This window comes from Adiantum capillus-veneris, chromosome 2 (assembly GCF_014529385.1).
Source record: "Adiantum capillus-veneris isolate H3 chromosome 2, ASM1452938v2, whole genome shotgun sequence".
Classification (NCBI taxonomy): Eukaryota; Viridiplantae; Streptophyta; class Polypodiopsida; order Polypodiales; family Pteridaceae; genus Adiantum; species Adiantum capillus-veneris.
In genome coordinates this window covers 167,673,418-167,692,416 of record NC_140932.1, presented here as the reverse complement: position 1 = coordinate 167,692,416, position 18,999 = coordinate 167,673,418, and the positions used below count along the sequence as shown (strand labels likewise).

The window sequence follows — 18,999 nt, the reverse complement described above, 5'->3', positions numbered from 1 at the left end:
GTAGGGACTATCATAAATGGTTGCATGTATACCCAAGCACCTTTGGTGAACTCTTGTGGCACCCATTCACGATCTAGCGACATGCAAGATTTACATAACAATTTCTAGATGAATCACATATGCATGCATGTATTGATATGAGAGAGAGAGAGAGGACCTAACACCAATTGAGGGCTACCCCTCCAAAAGAAACTATATTTATGACTCTTCTATATAAGACTAGAATTGAGTTCTCCAAGCTTGAAAGAGCATCAAATTCCTCTAGCATCTCATACTAATTATATTTAGAGTTTGATGACTCAATTGGGAAGTATCTCTCTCAAGGTGGATGAGGACATTACCACACTAATGCGGGAACTTTGCATGCTGGGTTCTCGTTTTCCATGTTTTTGAAGCTTCTTTAGACCGAAGGCTAGCCATTGATGATACAACTTTTGGAGGCACGCAGAGACACATTGAAGCTTTATGGTCTCTCAAAAGTCTTCATCTTCGAAAGCATAATTAAAGTGGCATAAAATTGAGGACCTTGCCAATGTCACCAAAGGTCCTATCATGGGAGAAAAAGGGTATTTGCCTTCCTCCATCCTTGAAATTCTTTAGATGACGAGCTCTCTTCCAAGCAATGTAAGAATGACGATGCCCTCTACACTTTCTTTGAAAGACAATTTACATATGTATGAATCACCGTCTGAGCTTTACCTTGGATGTCATGGAACTATCCTTGTCATCTACAAGAGAGAGTGCCAATCTTGCTCAAAAGAGTTTCCTTGTTTAGTAATTGGAGGATAATTTAATGATTCAAGGAGTCTCTTCCTACCACTGGATCACTAGAATTGACCGTGAGTCTCTTCCTACCACTGGATCACTAGAATTGACTGTGATTCTTGTAGATGTGGACTTATTTGCATCCCAAAGCACACAAAATCTATTGGAGTTAGTGCCCAAGTCCTAAATGAACCACCAAAGAGCTAGGAAGTGTTTCCATGTGCATGAAGATCCCATTATTTGCATCCAAACTGGACACCTATGGCGAATCAAACTATGGTAATCTTTAGTAAGTGCTCATGGCAATACATGTGTCAGTCGCATATTGAATTTTTTTTTTCCAATAATTGCAAATGAACATCCATGTGAACCACCAAGACCTCATACAAGCCTCACACATTGAAATATACCCCTATGACAGCTTGTGTAGAGGGCAACGGCATTCAAAGCATATTGGGCCATAAGTTACTAAACCGGCATGACCACTTTAGTGGTGGGTTCTAGGCCATCCCATGCATTCCAAGCATCTGCAAAATCTTGTGAGAGACATTGTTTGATTATATTTGTCACATCCATTGATGAGAAATCTACTTGTTTCCTACATTTTTATACTGCTTCTGCCATGAAAAGAACAGACCACTACCACACCCTTTACAAATGGAATGAAAAGAAAACCCAAAGAGAATTTATAGAAGGGGAAACACCACACAGACTGCTCTCTCTTAGCCCCACACCTCTTGCACACTAAGAACTCAAAGCAGAGCTGGAATATACAGCTTCGATCAAGCTTGCAGAGGCTGAGAACACACACACCCACACACAGGCTGACTGTACAGGAACCTGCGACCAGAAAATCCTAACGTGCAGGTACCTAACTGCTGACTCACGCATGGGCAATCAAACCTCTCTCTCTCTCTCTCTCTCTCTCTCTCTCTCTCTCTCTCTCTCTCACACACACACACACACACACACTTTTTTGTAAATCAATTTGATTTAACTTTCTGTGGGAAACCACAAAGAGAGGAAAACCCACCAAAAAGATGTACAAGGAAAGTCTCTCTCTCACACACACACACACATTCAAGCCAGTTTTTCACCATCCGCACTCCTTTAGGTACAATTTCTTTAAGGGCCAAGAGGAGAAATGTACACACACACACACACACACACAAATTTATCAGAGCGCTTGAGCCTTGCATTCACCACTCGAAGCAAGCATGCTCCCTTAGCTGATTGCTCTCACAAAAGTAAGCATAGTTGTGACACAAAGCTGTAATTCTTTGAAACGAATTGGCACTGCAAGCTACATTTTCCATAGCTGAGCTGAATGGTTTATTGGCATGTGCCAGTAGCGCTATTAGGCCGAGAACTTTGGAAGACATTAACGTATTTTGTCCTTCTATGTAGCAGATATGAAACTTAGAAGCCATCTATTGTAAACCAATAAGATGCAGGGCTTGCACAAGTACTGTAGGCGATGGGGGGGGGAGAGAGAGAGAGAGAGAGAGAGAGAGAGAGAGAGAGATTGATTGATTGATTGCACAAACAACAAGGTGCATTGTTGAGATAAGAGAAATTCTTATCGGTTGCTCTACAATCAGCTCTTTTCCCGCATACTCTCACTTTGATTACTTACAAGAGTAGACTGATATTAAGTGCTCATAGGACTGCTGAGAGAAAGGGCTGCTTTTTTGATGAAAATGCGGCAGGTGCATGATAATGGGGCGTCGTCATGGTATCACAGCCTTAAATCTGGATCGATACGACACTATACATGTGAAGAAACCTGCATCAACATGACAATGTTAGAAACTATATCAAAAAGCAAAGAAAAAGTCGACCAAAACCAGTGAAGCCACCTTGTAAAGTGAAACTCGGCTTGGTGAGGGCCCCTGAAGTCAGGCTAGTTTGGATAACCAGCCGATCATCAAACTCATTCTACAGCATTGTATCGAAGCTCACAGCTTCCTTAATTCACATCTGGAAGCAGAATCTGCGCACCTCTCCAAGACTCTCCCTTATCTAATGTTATTGGAGAAAGAACTGTGCTGTAAGCGACTGATATGAAGGGCTTGTCTCCATCCGTGACTGGACTGGACACCACCAGGTTCTCAAACCCACGATTTTCAAAGAGTAAGGACCTTCGCAAACCCTGCAAAATTGTAAACAGCTGGGACATGGGCCTTATTCATTCATAACAGGCATTTCTTTAGAAACGCAGAACCAAACAAAGGAAAGAAACCTTAAAGCAAAGCAGCTCAGAGACAGCTCTCCATATTGATATCTTTCAATTCTCCAGAGACACTACTTGCTGGCCTGCCTGAGGCTTTTGTTAAGAGAGAAAATTTTTGCTACCCCTTCACAAGCTGCAGCAACCAATGATTGCCTTGCTTTGCATTGCAAGCTGTTGTCTCTTTCCTTATCAGCTAGACACAACTTTAGAACCACAGCATAAAAGGGGTTTTTATATGCCATCATCATGACACAGACTTTTACTAAGGTTTCTGCCATGTAAGCCTCAGATGTATATATTATATAAAGGAGCATGCAAACGCCCACAAACACATACATTATTATCACTGATGAAATGAAGTTAGCCTCTGTCCCGTTTCTGATGAAGCCTTGGCACTGTTGTCAAAGAAAATCAGAGCCTCTTGATCTCGTACTTTGCCCTACGCTTGGAAGAGCTCAGTACTCTCGTCCTCTTTATCCTGTGGTATCCCCTTAAAATCTGAGATCAATCCTCCTTTAGTCTAACCCTTCTCTTCTTGTCTCTCCTCTACTGCCTTCGCTGTCTCCACCTTGTCCACTGGACTTTCTTCCTTTATCAAGCACTTCGCTGCAATATGATTGGTCTCTCTACAAGTGTAGCACTTTCACCACTTACTGATCCCACTCTGCCTTCTCTTCTGATGTCAAACAAGGAACTTCTTCACCTTCTTCCTACACTTCCTCAACTCTATCCAACGGCTTCTCCTTACTCCTCATCTACAAAAGCCAATGATCCCATGAGCAAAGCATAGCCGCCCTGTGCATGGGCCATCATCCCTTGTATGCTCGCGACCTTCTACTTCAAGCAATACCTTTCCGACTCCAGAAGCAGACCGCAACAGTATAGCTCCATCTCGAGAGAGACCCATCTAAAATGAAGCGAGGGGAAGAAAAGAACTCCAAAACCTCTGGTTGTACAATAAAAGAGCGTCGGTCTTCTTCATCCCTGGGCGCTTCCAAACTGTGAGAGTATGTGCCTCATAAGCAGGTGCCAACCATAGGGCAGGCTGACGCAAACAACTGTTTGAATCCCACCCAAGTACCTGGTGCATGTCCATGAAGCAATAAAGTCAGCCACCACTGCCGCCCATTCCCCTTCGGAAAGAGGTAGCGTTTCTGATTTTGGAAGCTTCCCTGAAGTTGCCTCCTGAGAAAGCTGTGCCAAAGCTTTCGTTTCATCTCAAAAGTCCTAAAAAAGTATCCAACTTTACGTTCTGGCCTCCTTCCTTGAAATCTTTCTGTCCCCCAAACCGTCAACTAATTGTACATGTTCGGTCTCAAAAGAAGGTCGCCTTCAAGGTTCAGTGGCAAAAGTAGCCCCAAAGGTTGGAGACATAACTCCTTATGCATCCTAGTACTCCCTAATCCCTCATGTGGGATATCCATTAGGGTATCCATGCATCTTGACATACCTCCATACATCCCTCCCATGGGTCTTGGCATCCCTGCTCCATCGGCACCAAACATCCCTGTGTTGTAAGGCCCAGAACCACTCTACCCATGCCATATGGTCCAAAGAGCACCAACACCAGTGTCATATGGTCCATATGCACCTCTACCTGCACCGTAAGGCCCAGAAGCACAGGGAGATGTCGCAAGGTAACTCTTGATCGCCATATCAAAAAACGTTGTATTCCTATCCACAAAGCCTGCATGTTTGCATGTGCACATATGCATCATCTGCTGTTGCATTTGTTGCTGAATCTCCTCATGTATCTTCCTCTAACTAACAATTGAGTTGGATCCCTTCTTATTGCTGGAATACTTGGATGCTTTTACCTTCATCTTGGTCTATGACTTGGGGTTTACGAATCCTCTCTATTGCCAATAAAAACGACACCCCAAACTACTACCCATGAAAATCGACCTAATGGTACATTTAGCTATTGTAGAAGACATGGACATAAAGTGGTAGATGTTATTGGAGATGGCATGGTCGTCAAAAGAAGCAGATCGTGATGGCTCACCTCGAACTAGGATAACTTCTAACCTTGCTGCTCCCAATGCCTAGGCCGAGATCTTAGCGCTAGCACTGCCCTTTAGCCTCTTCATTTGCCCCTTTAGCACCTCCTATGTCAGTTCCTTTTGACTTGGAGTGTTGCCGGTTTCTTCTCAACCTAGGCAACCTTTCTCATTTGGTTGGAGTGTTATGCTTCAAAGGGTGGTAGCTCTTCTCCACCTCTCTCCGCCGGCTTCATAAGTAGCCAATGGGTATGATACGCTCATCTTTTGCACTTCCATTATCTACTTCCGCAATCTATTTTGCTATTTGGCCGTTATTTTCAGCTTCAACCTCCACTACGGTCATCTTCACTTGGTGTTGGACGGTCGGTCGTTTTTGAGCACCGGGTCCTTTCTAGCTTGGCGCTCATTTTGGTTCTCTAGATTTGTTAGGACTTTTTTGTTTTGTTTTCGGAGTCGGGTAGGGCATGCCCGACCGCTCCCCTCATACACCAAAAAAATATAGTAGAAGAACGACCAGGACTATGCACCCGGAAACCAAAGGTAGACACTTTTGTCACTAGTTTCCTCTGGACTACGAGAGGCCAGAATTATCTACACTCTTAGGGCCATGACTAATCCCTTGAGAGACCCATTTCACCAACTTGATTTGGGCGTGACAACAACCAAGTACCTCTGTTCAGAGGCCCAGGTACTGCGGGACTTGCTTTGGTCTTCCCTTTGGAGTTGCCTCCTCCAGGTAACTTATCGCTCACCTCACTAAACTGCTTTTGAAACCCGACGGTTTTCCCCTAGGAAATGCCATACCCGTTGTTAGGTGCAGCGGAATGATTGTTTGCGCTTTGCTCAAGATGAGTGCTCCGAATTGTGCTCAAGGTTCCTTTTGTTATTATGGAAGGTAGAGCCTTCCGTTCTTAGTGAGAGAATGCTATGATCACAACAAAGTGAATGGACACTGTGCATGCAAATGTATGAGACTGAGAGATAGAGAGAGAAGAGAGATATGACACCAGAGACGTAAAACCCTCCTCCGAAGGCCCCACTCTCGTCGGCGAGAGTGGTCTGGTCTACTTATTGATTGCACAATCTGGTACAAATGGTATGCATGTGACTGATGCAAGTCTAGGCTATGTCGACGATGACGACGGTGATGACAAAATCGACCTAAGGGCTGAAATCTGCAATCTTTCTACTACTGTCCAAAAACGCTATGGGCTGAAATCTGCAAATCTTCTATTTGCTGAATTCTGACTCTATGTCGGTGACAATGTTGATGGCGACGATGCGACGACGACGCGCTGAAAAATGAAAACGCTGATCCTAGGGCTGATTCTGTCGCGATAGATCAACAAAACGCTGAGGTTGCTGGCAGATGCAAAAACGCTAGGGCTTAAAATGAAGTCAGCTTTTCATGAAAAATCCGCATACATTCGTGCTCATTCATGAGCGAAACGTGCTCAACATACAATATGTCATGCCTAGGAAAAGGGATCACATAAGGACGTTGACTAAAATACAGGAAACGATCATGAATGAAACATTCGAACAATGCGTGCGTATCAATCATGCGAACACAAAATACTTCCCGTGATGGTTCTTTGGACCTAGGCTCGGGAGCCAAGATCAGTTCTTCCTGAATGATCGAATCCTCCTGTGGGGGTTCTTTGGACCTCGACTCGAAAGCCAAGATCGGTTCTTCGTGATTGATCAAATCTACAACGAGGTTAGCTTCGCTAGAAAAAGCATCCACAAACACATCATCCTTGTGAACAATCACATCATCTTCATGCAACTCATCATGCTTGTGAGAAATCACATCTTTATCATTCAAATCATCGTGCAAATCATGTCTATCATGCTTTGGAGAAGAAGAGACTGAGAGAGTCTCCTTTTCCTGATTCTCTTGCATCTGTGCCTAAACTTGAGAAAAGAGTCGCAAGAACTCTTCCCTCCTTGCTTTGATCACGCGATCAAATTCTGCTTGTCTTGCTTTGTTCGCTGCTTGTCTTTCTGCTTCGTCTTCTGCGTGTCTACGTTCCATTTCTGCTTTTCTTTCTGCGTGTCTGCGTTCTATTTCTGCTTTTCTTTCTTTGCCTTCATGATCAAATTTGGCTTGTCGTTCTTTGGCTTCCAAGCGTGCTTGCTCGCGCTCACGCTCTATGGCTGCCATTCTTGCGGCATTTCTTGCTTTGCATTGTACATTCCGTTCCATAAACAACAGCTCCAACTCCTCCATTGGAGTTAGTGCAATCGGTGTCGTAGATGGGGAAGGGTCAAAAAAACCTCCTGGTGGGGAAAATTCTTCTTCGCCTCTCTCATGCTCATCACCTCCAAGCGAAGTATCCATTCCGCTTCGAGTGACGATCATTCTGAAGTCGTGGGTTCTTGTGGGTTCTTGGGGTCTTGAGGTTCTTAAGTTCACGAGGAACTTGGGTTCTTGGGATTCTTGAGGTTTTCTTTCGCTTGCAAATCACGTTTGAGAAGGATCTTCTCTTCACCCGAGTTCTACTCCTTTCTGCGGGCGCACCCCTTGGCGGCCTTGCGCTCACACCAAGGTTGCTTTTTCCCACCTCGCTAAGTGCACGGTCCGCTCTCAATGAGTGAAAAGAAACACAAGGGGAGGCTGGACAAGCCCTTCTTTCTTGGGATTCTTGTCACTCTTCAACAAAACACGATTAGGAATCGACACGCCCAAGCGAACCTGGGTTCGTGCGACCTCAACAAGCAAAAAAATAAAAATAAATTATGTGGTTCTTGTGGTTCTTTCCTTGAGTGATACAGAACACTGCCAAAGCTCTGATACCAATGTTAGGTGCAGCGGAATGATTGTTTGCGCTTTGCTCAAGATGAGTGCTCCGAACTGTGCTCAAGATTCCTTTTGTTCTTATGGAAGGTAGAGCTTTCCGTTCTTAGTGAGAGAATGCTATGATCACAACAAAGTGAATGGACACTGTGCGTGCAAGTGTATGAGACTGAGAGATAGAGAGAGAAAAGAGATACGACACCAGAGACGTAAAACCCTCCTCCGAAGGCCCCACTCTCGTCGGCGAGAGTGGTCTGGTCTACTTATTGATTGCACAATCTGGTACAAATGGTATGCATGTGACTGATGCAAGTCTAGGCTATGTCGACGATGACAACGGTGATGACGAAGTCGACCTAAGGGCTGAAATCTGCAATCTTTCTACTGCTGTCCAAAAACGCTATGGGCTGAAATCTGCAAATCTTCTATCTGCTGAATTCTGACTCTATGTCGGTGACGATGTCGATGGCGACGATGCGACGACGACGCGCTGAAAACTGAAAACGCTGATCCTAGGGCTGATTCTGTCACGATAGATCTGCAAAACGCTAAGGTTGCTGGTAGATGCAAAAACGCTAGGGCTGAAAATGGAGTTTCTGTCGCCGGGATTCTGCAGATGCAAAAACGCTAGGATGATCTGCTGTGGTCTTGTCGCCGTGGCTCTACAAATGCAAAACGCTGGCTGATCTGCGGTGTCTTGTCCAAAAACGCTAGCCAAGATGCTGTGGAGCAAAAACGCTAGAAGCCTTTGGGGTCCTGCTGAGAACGTGCCTGTTGAGCGGTGCTCCTGCTGCCTCTTCTGCCATTTAGTGCTAACTTGGGTTTGCTTATATATTAACTTCGCAAAATTGCCCTACCTACTTTTGTTGGAAAGTCACTTAAAAATAAAAAGTGAAAAATACCAAAAATAGGGAAAATAGGCTAAATTCACTGGAAAATTCCCCTGATTGAATCTGATGGATTCTGAAGGGAATACTGATGATCATGCTGTGTGCAACCAGAGGATATACATCTATACTAAGTGACTGGGCATGCACGGTCTACGAATAGACTCACAAAAATACCAGATCACTTCTAATCTAGACTGACTGGATTGACTGAACCCTAATCATGCTATAGCTTGTCCACGGACACATAGGGTTGGATGTGGCACGTGACACCCGCTTGGAAGGGCGTCGGCTCACAGGTGGCGTCCGCTGAGGTTGGTGGTGTCTCTCTTTTGCACCTCCCAACCCTTTTTAGGTGAAGTTGACCCCCCCGGGGGGGAATGGCACTTCGGTGCTCTTGTAACTCATTTGGCTTCGCTTGGGGAGAATTACGTCATTTCCCCCGAAAGGGATCGGATTCAAAATAACAGCATAGGAAGGGGAGCATTATCTCCCCATCCACCTATGCAGAGCACCCAAATACAGGGGTATTTTTTTTGTTAGGACTCTAATACCTTTTTCAGTAACTTCTCTCCGCATGTTGTTGAAGAGGGGTGTTAGAATTTTATGTTCACCTTCCAGATGCTCTCACTCTTGCTTGGGGCTTTTCTTATGTGCCCTCAATCCCTTGGTTCATTTACGTTCTTGTTCCATGTAGCGGCACATTACAAAGTTTTTCTACTAGGCAAAGCTCCTCAAGGGGATACGGCACTGAAGCTCAACTATAGTTGGTTCATGGGTCTTTACCTCGAGTCATGCAATGATCGCTAGGTTGTGGCTTGGCCACCCTTTCACTCTCTTGGTAGGGATTCTATGCACATTTAGGGTCTGCATCAAGCATTTTGCCCATTTAATACCTTTTTCACTGTTTTGTGGATTTTCTCTGTTAGGTAATCTAAAGAGGTTCCACTATTTGGACATATTGTATCAATCTGTCTCTTGAGTTATCGAGTTGCCGACTTCACACCTCTCTCTCTCTCTCTCTCTCTCTCTCTCTCTCTCTCTCTCTCTCTCTCTCTCTCTCTCTCTCTCTCTCTCTCTCTCTCTCTCGTGCAACACGAAAAAGTAGCTAATCAGAGATGTATATGACTCTATGTACTAGAGATTTAGTGGCATCGAGCACGGTTACTGGAGAGAGAGAGAGGCCTACACACCAGGAGACACATCCACAGACAGATCCCAATCTTCTTTCACCCAGAGAATGAGCAAAGATCAGAGCAGCTAGAGAGGAGGGATACAAGGCATATCACTAGGAAAGGTATTCTAAGTGATCAAGCAGGCGAGTTGTCACAAACTGGTGACGTGGTACCTCCCTAAGTTGTCCTAACTTATGGCTAAGTGACGAGGGGACCCCTAAGGACACAAGGAACTTAAAGCAAATGGCTGGCGTACAAAATCCCACATATAGCGCTGACTCTATGGATCTCCGCAATTCGCGCTGACTGTTCGTACGGCTTGCCGGAAATTGCATTGACAGCTTTTTGCAGACTTTGACGCCAAGTTGCTTTTGAACACTAACTGCTTTTGAGTTAGTGCTTTTGGGGCTTTGCTTTTGGGCATCCCTTACCTTCAAATAAGTGGGCAAGGCCTCACTTCTCAGAGCATTTGGACGCAGAGTCGGAGAGTGAGCACCTACCCACTCTCTTGTACTTTGAACACAGATTAATACAAAAAGAAATATGGAAAGGGGGTCTTTGGGACCAATACCTCTTGGCACGGAACTACGTCGGGCCGTGTCGACCTAATTGTGGATTGTAAATTGTCTCGAAGTGATCTCTGTTATGTCGCGGTAGAATCTTGACTTGATGTGTCCAAGTTTGTTACAGTGGTATCAGAGCGCGGCCAATTTCTCTTCTACCGGAAAATCCGATCCTTTACTTGCGGCACTTGTGGATTCCAACAGAAATCAATCGACTTCTTCTGCATCTGCGAATGCGGGAGGAGATCACGGAGAAGATTCTATGAGCAATCAGAGGAAGAGTACGGCCCACCTCAGCCTACTCAGTTCGAGATTGAAGAGATGGGACATCGACAATTGGTTGACGAGGCAACAAAGCAGATGATTAAAATTGCGAAGGATCCAAAATTTGCAAAATTTTGCCCCAGCAATCCCTCGCAGAAGTACACACCCAGTGGTGGCAGAAGGCCACAAAGCCACCCATCAAACCGGCACTCAAGAAACCTCCTTCTCCAACGATGTTTACAAAGCAAGAATTAGAAGAGGTGGTTCACACACAGATTAGCCGACTTTTGGACGCAAACAAAAAATCCAAAAAGCACGATAAAAAGCATAAGAAAGGAATGGACTTCTCGGGTTGTTTGGGTCATCAATCTTCTTTTGCATCGGCGAGAAAGCAGAAGAAGCATGTACGATTTGAAGGACTACCCAGGTTCTTCTTCTTCTGACAGTCCTAGCTCTCCTGACTTGGGCGAAGAAGACAGAAAAGGCAAAAAGCGAAGCAAAAAGCGAAGCAAAAAGCAAAGCTTTGAAAAGGGCAAGAAAAAGGCGAAGAAGCGTAAATTTCGCCCAATTTCTGACAGTCCTATAGGGGACTCGTCCTCAGACAGTTTGGACTCCGATGATCACATGTTTTATGCAAAGAAGAAGCATTTCCATAAAGCCAACCAATATGACTTCCTCGAAGATAAAAGCAAGAAAGTAAGAGAATTCAAAGAAGGTGGACAATCAATTAAGTTTGACTCTTTTTCTGGATTTCGAGATGCTCCCAAGGGCTTTGGCCTTCATACGGCAGTTTGACATAGCTTTCTCTAGAGGGCATTACTCAGAGCACTCCAAGATTCGGAGGGCTACATCTTTCTTCAAGGGAAATGCTCGAACATGGTGGTCCACCCTTCTATTGAGAAAGGAAGCTCCAGTTAAATGGTTGAAGTTTAAGAGGCTTTTAATTTCTTCTTGGCTGACTCGGGAGTATGAACGAGATATACGAACTGCTTGAAATCATCTTCGAATGACCAAGGGAGATTCTTTGGACGCTTATTGCGATAGATTTCGGAGCTCTTTTCTACCAGCCTCTTCATTTAAGAAGGTCTCGTTCAAAGAACAGATTGAGCGGTTTTGCTACGAACTTCCTACACAGATCCGAGACTACTGCTTGGAACAAAAGTCAAATTCTATTCAAGAATTGATGGGTCATGCGAAACGGGGTTTTGCCACACATTCGAGCAATCTGACTTACCCCACTGATGAGATCGGAGAACCCAACAGACTTCTAATAATGTAAGTAGAAAGAGGAAGAGTTCCCAAGAAAAGAAAGACAAGGATTCACGACCCCGACTCACTCTTCGAGAGAGGGCCAACTACATCAAAGAGGGGAAGTGTTTTGGATGCGGGGAACATGGGCACATCTCCACGAAGTGCCCTAAAAAGGCACAGTAAGAACAGAATGAAGACAGGTCAGAGAGTTCAAGAGCAACTGAGGAACATGGCAGAAAAGGCAAGATGAAAGCAGGACTGGTTCCAAATTGCATGGATACTCACCCAAGCACGATTGATGAAAGTAAAGAACTTTGCCAAGCTTGGGGCAAAGTGAAAGATCAAGAAGCTGTCACGAACTGCTGACGTGTCAAAGCCCTGAAGAATGGAGCCAACTTGCAGATGCCGGCCAAGGGGCCTATACCCTAAGAAGAACAAGTAACAGAAGAAGAAGTCCTACCAACTTATGGGGACCCCGTCCGAGGGGGCCCCAAGTGACATAACGGATTAAAATAAAGCAGGACCTACACACAAAGGCTTGCGCATGAGCTGATGACGTGGCAGTTGTACGAACACTGCAGATTTTTTGATGGCTGATGACGTGGCAGACTGTACGGATCTCCGCGTTTTGCGTTGACTGTTGACGTGGCAATTGTACGGATTTCCGTGATTTACGATGGCAGCTTTTTGGCATTGCTTTTGAACCAAAAGCTTTTTGAGTTTGAAGGCTTTTCATGTAAACTGCTTTTCATAGGCCAAAGGCCTTTAAATATGTGCTAAGGGCTCATTCTTTGGCATGCCTCCTAGAGAAGGTGCAAAGTCTGGAGTACCGGCTTGTACTAAGTTGATGCGATATAAAGAAATACTGAAAGGGGCGCCAAGGTTTGGGGCCAATACTCTCTGGGGTGGAATTCCGCCACTCCATGTCGCGTGTCGTCTCTCTTTTTTTGTTCAGTTGTTATTTGTAGTGCTTAAAGTTGTTCAATCTGTTCTTTTCTATTGGCACACGGTGCCCGTCTTGTGACAACGGTATTAGAGCATCAGTCGTGTGCTTCTCTGAAAGCATCCCGGTCCTACCAAAGAGGAGACAAAGAAAACCAAAGACTGATGGAATTCTATTTTAAGTATCTTCGGCCCCCGACCCCGGGCTTATTTATTTGAAGTATCTTCGGCCCTCGACCCCGCACTTATTCGCCACTCCCACCCTTCATAAATCGCACATCACGCGCGCTTCCGTCTTCACCGCTCATGTCTTACAGGGCATAAGCCAAAAACATCACTTGCAAGAGGACTTAAGATTTGTTTCGAGTCACTATTTTTCTCAAAAGCAGTGCCAAGCAGATGTTGATGTCTATGGCTACCAAGCTGCACACTTCCAAGGACTTGGCAAGCTTTCAAGAAAATTTTTGCCCAAAGTTATATGGTTTCTGACATCTTCCTTTGGAGTGCAACTTTTGGCAGAGTGGGATATCCTGAAATGCTTGCCATGGAAACCCTAGCAGATTATAACTTAAAATTCCTCCACATCTCTTTGTAGATGTCTCTTCACGAGCAGATGACCTTGGAGGTCCAGTGTGATTGCTATCTTGGGACTACCATCGCCGCCAAAGAAAACACTGTATGTCCAAGAGCTGATGGACCATGCTGTGCTCGGCTACGACCTTATGGAATGAACCTAACCCTAATTTTTGGTGCAGGTTTTAGGATGGAAAGTCATTCGACTTTTTGAGCTCGACTGATGTTGAGAATGCTTTTTAAGTTTGAAAAATGTTTGAGAACTTGTTTGGTGATCTTGTTGGAATTTGTTTGAAATGGATGGTATCGGTTTTGAACCTGTTTTGGTGCCAATTTGAAATGTTTGACTTTGGTTTTACTACCATTGATTCATGATTTTACTCCCAGGTGGAGAAGTGAAAATACTGTTTTGGTATTGTTTGAACCTCGGAACGACGTAGGCCGATGCCTTGGGAGCGTTTCGTTCTATGTTTGAAAACCTCGGAACAACGTAGGCCGTTGTCTGGGGCAACGTTCCGTTGTATGCTAGAAAACCTTCGAACCACGCAGGCTGGTGCCTGGGGAACGTGATGGGAACCATGAAACCGGCCTGTAACCTTACTAAAGGGCGGTAAAATTAGGCTTTCACCCAATCTATACGTGTTTAACTTTACCTGTACTTTATGACACAAAGTAATTTCACGAATAGCGTGACTGGAATCCACAACTTGGTAGCTATAGTGCTCCTAAGTAGACAATGACACCTTGTTGGCCCCAAAGCTTGGCGCCCCTTTTGGTATTTCTTTATTCCAATTGAACTTGGAGGAAAACCTGTAATCTTCTACAAGCTGTCCCACTTTTATTGGGCTGCAGATTTCCTACTCTAGTCAAATTTCGGCAGCATAACGACAATAGAAGGCTTCAGAGACAAAATCGCCATGTAGCAGGTGCCTTTCTACGCACATTAGAGCGCTTTTACAAACCTGGCGAGAAAATACAGCACGCTGAATTCTCTGTTTTAGCCTTTGAAATGCACTAGAACACCTATTTAGCAGTTCCCTAGCTTCCCCGAAGCTCCTTGGACTTTTAGGCATAAAAAAGGGTCAAAACCCTAAGCCTGCAAAAATTACAGCAACCTATAATTCTCTGTTTTGAGCTACGTTTTGCGTGCCGAATGCACCTGTAGGTAGCCATTGAGATCCTGCAGGTGTAGGGCTACTTGCTCTTTGATTTAAATGAGATTTCTTGCAAGAAATCTCTCTAAATCAACCTGTACTTGCTCTAGATTAGCAGTTAGCTAATCCGATACCTGTGCAAGAGGCTCTTGCCTCGGTAATCAAGCATAAATTTCGCCAGATGAATAGCCCTTGAGCTCGGCATCACGATTCTGTATTCAAAACGGGAGAGAGGTGCACGAGAGCGGAATCGTTGTGCTACATAAGACAGAGGAGAAGCCAAGCTTTCCATTAAAGTTGTGATCACCTGCACACTCTACTCACACATACACAATAGCTCACAATGAACTTAAATCAACCTCTTCTCTTGTTGAAATCGATTTTGGGCGCTCCCCTTGCTGAGGTGTCCGTGCAAATGGCTCACAGACTGCCAAGTGTCCATTTTGTCCATTTGGTTTAAATTCCTAGTACCCACCAACTTACGAAGTCTCGCCAAGGGGCCCAAATGACTAACTGAGCCTAGCCTCCCTTTTACTAGTCAGATTTCAGTGTTGATCGGCCCAGTCGTCTTGTGGCTGCCTAGCCTTGACTCTTGCGGGTGAAACTCTCGGCCATCAATCGTTTCACACTGGCCATGCAATGTTCGGGTATAGTGATTTCAAAAAGAGTCCCAAAAATTAAATAAAAATCAAAGGAAGGAAACCAACATATAAGGTTAGTGTTTGTCACAATCTCGTGAAATCCCGTGCTGGGACTTTGCTTTTCTTCATCTCCCTGTAGACTAAGAGTTAGAGGAGTGTTGTCTCTATCGGATTCATTGCAAGAACCCATGTGCTGCAGAAAAGGATCGGATCCTTCGGAGAAGAAGAATCGTCTGAGCTTTGATATCACTGTTACAGGCTTGGACACTCCAAGCGAGAAATCAGTCGCAACACACAAATAAAAATTGCAAATAACAGAACTTGGATAGAGAGAGACAGAAGAGGAGAGTCCACATGGAACATCGGAGTTCCATCCCTAGAGCCTTACTTGTGCCCCACAATTCAGCAAAAGGCAGACTACGCATCTTTAAAATACTATTTTGCCTATAAAGCCGAGCCAAGATGTCAAAGAGCAATGAAGTCCAAGAGAAAATGCCCCAATAGGGGTGATGGAAACACAGATAAGGTGGCTAGCAATGAATTACACTACTATTCTAACTCCATTTCTAGGGGATGGGCGATACACCCACAAGAAACAGGACCCGAGAACACTAGCACACCACATTGCCATGAGTAAAATCACTTATACAACAATTCTGTCTCTTCAAGGTGTTCTTACATCCAATGGTATGCCCCAAATGGCATAACTGATACACTAAACAAATATCGATATAATAGCTGCCTGATCTGCATTGTGTACCTTGCACAAACTCACACTGGTCTAAAAAGCCTAAACTTTGTACATATCATAGCTTATGAAAGCTTGAGCTCTATTTCTGACCATCATAAACAGAAACACACAAGCTTTGATAATTAAACATACACTTCAAGCAAATGGAGATCACTGATATTGACGAGAGTTATCTACGTTGAGTGAAAACAAATTTTTCAATGCTTTGATTCAATAAAACAATGCAATAATATATCTGTTCAGGATTTTCATATGTAACATGGATACACTATCTAATAAGCAACTCTTTTGCTTTGCCCAATCTAAAGACAAAGCATAAGAATTTGCAATACATCCAACAAAAGGTACATGAGTCAATCCGTACTGAAGCCTTGACAGTACCACAAACATCAAACTCTTACCTCATCTGTTATTCGCATCTTATTTGGAGGATTGGAGTAGACTTTATGTACTCCATTGGTGACAGAAATAATTTCCCCAGGTTTCTCCGTAAACCAGTGCATCTGATCTTCATTTGAGTTGCCTTCACTGTGTTTTTGCACCTCACTTATGCCGTTTGGTGTCTCGGACTGTTTAGATTTATCCTGCTGAAATGGGACCACAAACCTTTTCAGCTTCTCAAAGAAAGACCCATTTTGATTGCCTTGAGCAGCCTTTAGAGCAGCTTCACTTGGACTAAAATACTCGCAACCATCCAATCCCACACAACAAACTGCTTGCGAAGACCTGATTGCGAATGCTGTTGACACAGAAGCAGTAAACCTCAAAGGTCTTCTATCCTTATTAGTGAGCGTAAGAGCAGATGCAAGTCCTTGATTAGTAAGGGTAATAATGTTATGTAGCTTGAAGTGACAGTCATCTCGATTTTCATTGGCACACCTTAGAGTCACCTGCATAGCTTCAACCATGTACCTTTTGTAAATCACTAACCCAGAGAGGAAGAGAACACAGTAGAAACCCTCAGACTGCAAGAATAATGGCAACACACACGCAATGAAACAATTTTAAGTTGAGACATAGAACAACTCTAGTATTTGCATCCTATGAGCAGCTTTGAGATTCACATGATAGTCTTTGCCACTTAATAACAATATAAAGTCAGCAGCAATAATTCATATTTTTTTAATTTTATTTTTTTGTGTTGAAAAGATCCTTCTATGAGTTTTGAAATTGTCTAATGTGCTACATCTCCCCTAGCAAGAAGGTACACAGTACAAAAGAAAAAAAGGGGAGAATCTTGTTAAAGGGAGCCTCAATGTATTTGACATAATTTATTTGAGTTGCATAGGGCAACTTTCTGTGGGAAATATATAAGGGCCTTGGGCCTCTTACTTTGTATCTAACTGATCAGAGTTGATTGGAGCTCTCTCTCTCTCTCTCTCTCTCTCTCTCTCTCTCTCTCTCTCTCTCTCTCTCTCTCTCTCTCTCTCTCTCTCTCGTGCATGTCCGGTGCCGAATGTGTGTCACATCTATGCTTCCGCACGCTATTCTGACATGGTATCAGAAGTCTTCGGCTTGTGATCCTCAACGATGGAGGAGGTCATTTGTGAAGCAGACGATGATAACACAGGCTTGGATCAGCTCTATCAGACAAGACCACAGGTCACCCCCGAAGAGGAATTTGGAATTGCAGCCGACTAGCTCTATTGATCCCCTCTAATAGCTTTTTGATAATGTTGACCCTCTAGCAACCTTGCGCTTTTATTAACGCTGCTGCTCCTCTCATATTCAGCCTATCGATTTTTAATTAAAAGGATGCCTCCCTATCTCATAGCTTTTAAACACTAGTCCTGTAATTGGACAATCAACTTGATTGTCCTCTAATTGGACAATCTAGTGTCTTGTAAACACAAGCTTTTGCCTAACTTTGTGGTGTATGAAAAAAAAAGCCTAAAGCGAGGAAAACCAGCATGAAAGTCTACCTTAATCCTCGAATTATGTTGCCAAGTTATGTTCCGGCCAATTTTGCGATGGTAGATAGGCAAATTAAAGCACTCAACCTGCACCAACTTTCACTAGTAAATGGAATTTTGGGCTAGCAAGAGAAAAATGCTCCATCATTGGGTGGGCTAGCCCATCAAGGGCTCAAAAAACGCTTCGTTTAAGAACTATAGCGGCCATTGAGCCCCCCAACTCCTAAAACTGCATGCGGGTTTGAATTGCACTAGCAGTCAAAGACTGAAGATTTTCGAAGATTCAATGCTTTTCCAGAGTTCTATAAACATCACAAGTCATTCCTTTAACCGAGGCTCTCATTTTAAATGAGAGGGAATGTCATGATTGTGACTATGTTACAGTATTACATCTACTCCTAGTTGCAGATACACAAAGTGCTATGCCAAGGAGAACCCCTACGCTTGGATGGTCACGACCCTTCGCTCAAGAGACATGCCTCTTCGCCAAAAGCCACAATCCTTCGACGACTTGTCACAACCCTTTGCTCTACTGTTGCGACTCTTCGTCCAATGATTGCAGCTCTTTGCCGAAAGGATGTGTCTTTACGTCTAAAGTCATGTCTCTTCACCATGAGACCTGTCTTTTCATTTGTGTCTCTTCGTCTCCTATATAAGGAGCCTATTGTGCTCAGTTTTATTCATTCATTCAAGCATTCAATCAATCAATCAATACACATTCAGTCTCTTGAGTCTCAGTTCGATCTTAAGTATGAAGTTTTAGTCTTAAATATAGGATTAGCACCACTAATCCTCACACTCTGGCAACAGAGCAAGGGGGCCCCTGACATGGTGCTGTCCCTCTCTCTCTCTCTCTCTCTCCTCTCTCTCCTCTCTCTCTCTCTCTCTCTCTCTCTCTCTCTCTCTCTCTCTCTCTCTCTCCTTCATTGTGTTCGTTTCAGTTTCTCTTTCCAAGTGAAGTAAAGTAACCTTGTGTTTGTGTGGAGTACTAGATCCGAGCTATATCCTTAACATTTCCACTGCACATTACAAGTGTTTCTTTATATTTCTTCAACATGGTACAACTCCCATGGCTCTGCTCTGC

At 44.0% G+C, this 18,999-nt stretch overlaps 1 protein-coding gene across 1 annotated transcript; it reads right to left on the bottom strand.

The window, feature by feature from the left end:
- Window positions 1-1,842: 1,842 nt before the first annotated feature.
- Window positions 1,843-16,925, bottom strand: LOC147464021 (photosynthetic NDH subunit of subcomplex B 2, chloroplastic-like). The gene is made up of 4 exons (XM_086492443.1): window positions 16,404-16,925; window positions 2,767-2,917; window positions 2,625-2,657; window positions 1,843-2,551 (listed from the first exon to the last, which is right to left on the bottom strand). Exons 1-4 carry the CDS (start codon window positions 16,908-16,910, stop codon window positions 2,496-2,498), a joined length of 747 nt encoding a protein of 248 aa, XP_086348569.1. The 5' UTR covers window positions 16,911-16,925; the 3' UTR covers window positions 1,843-2,495.
- Window positions 16,926-18,999: the final 2,074 nt, after the last annotated feature.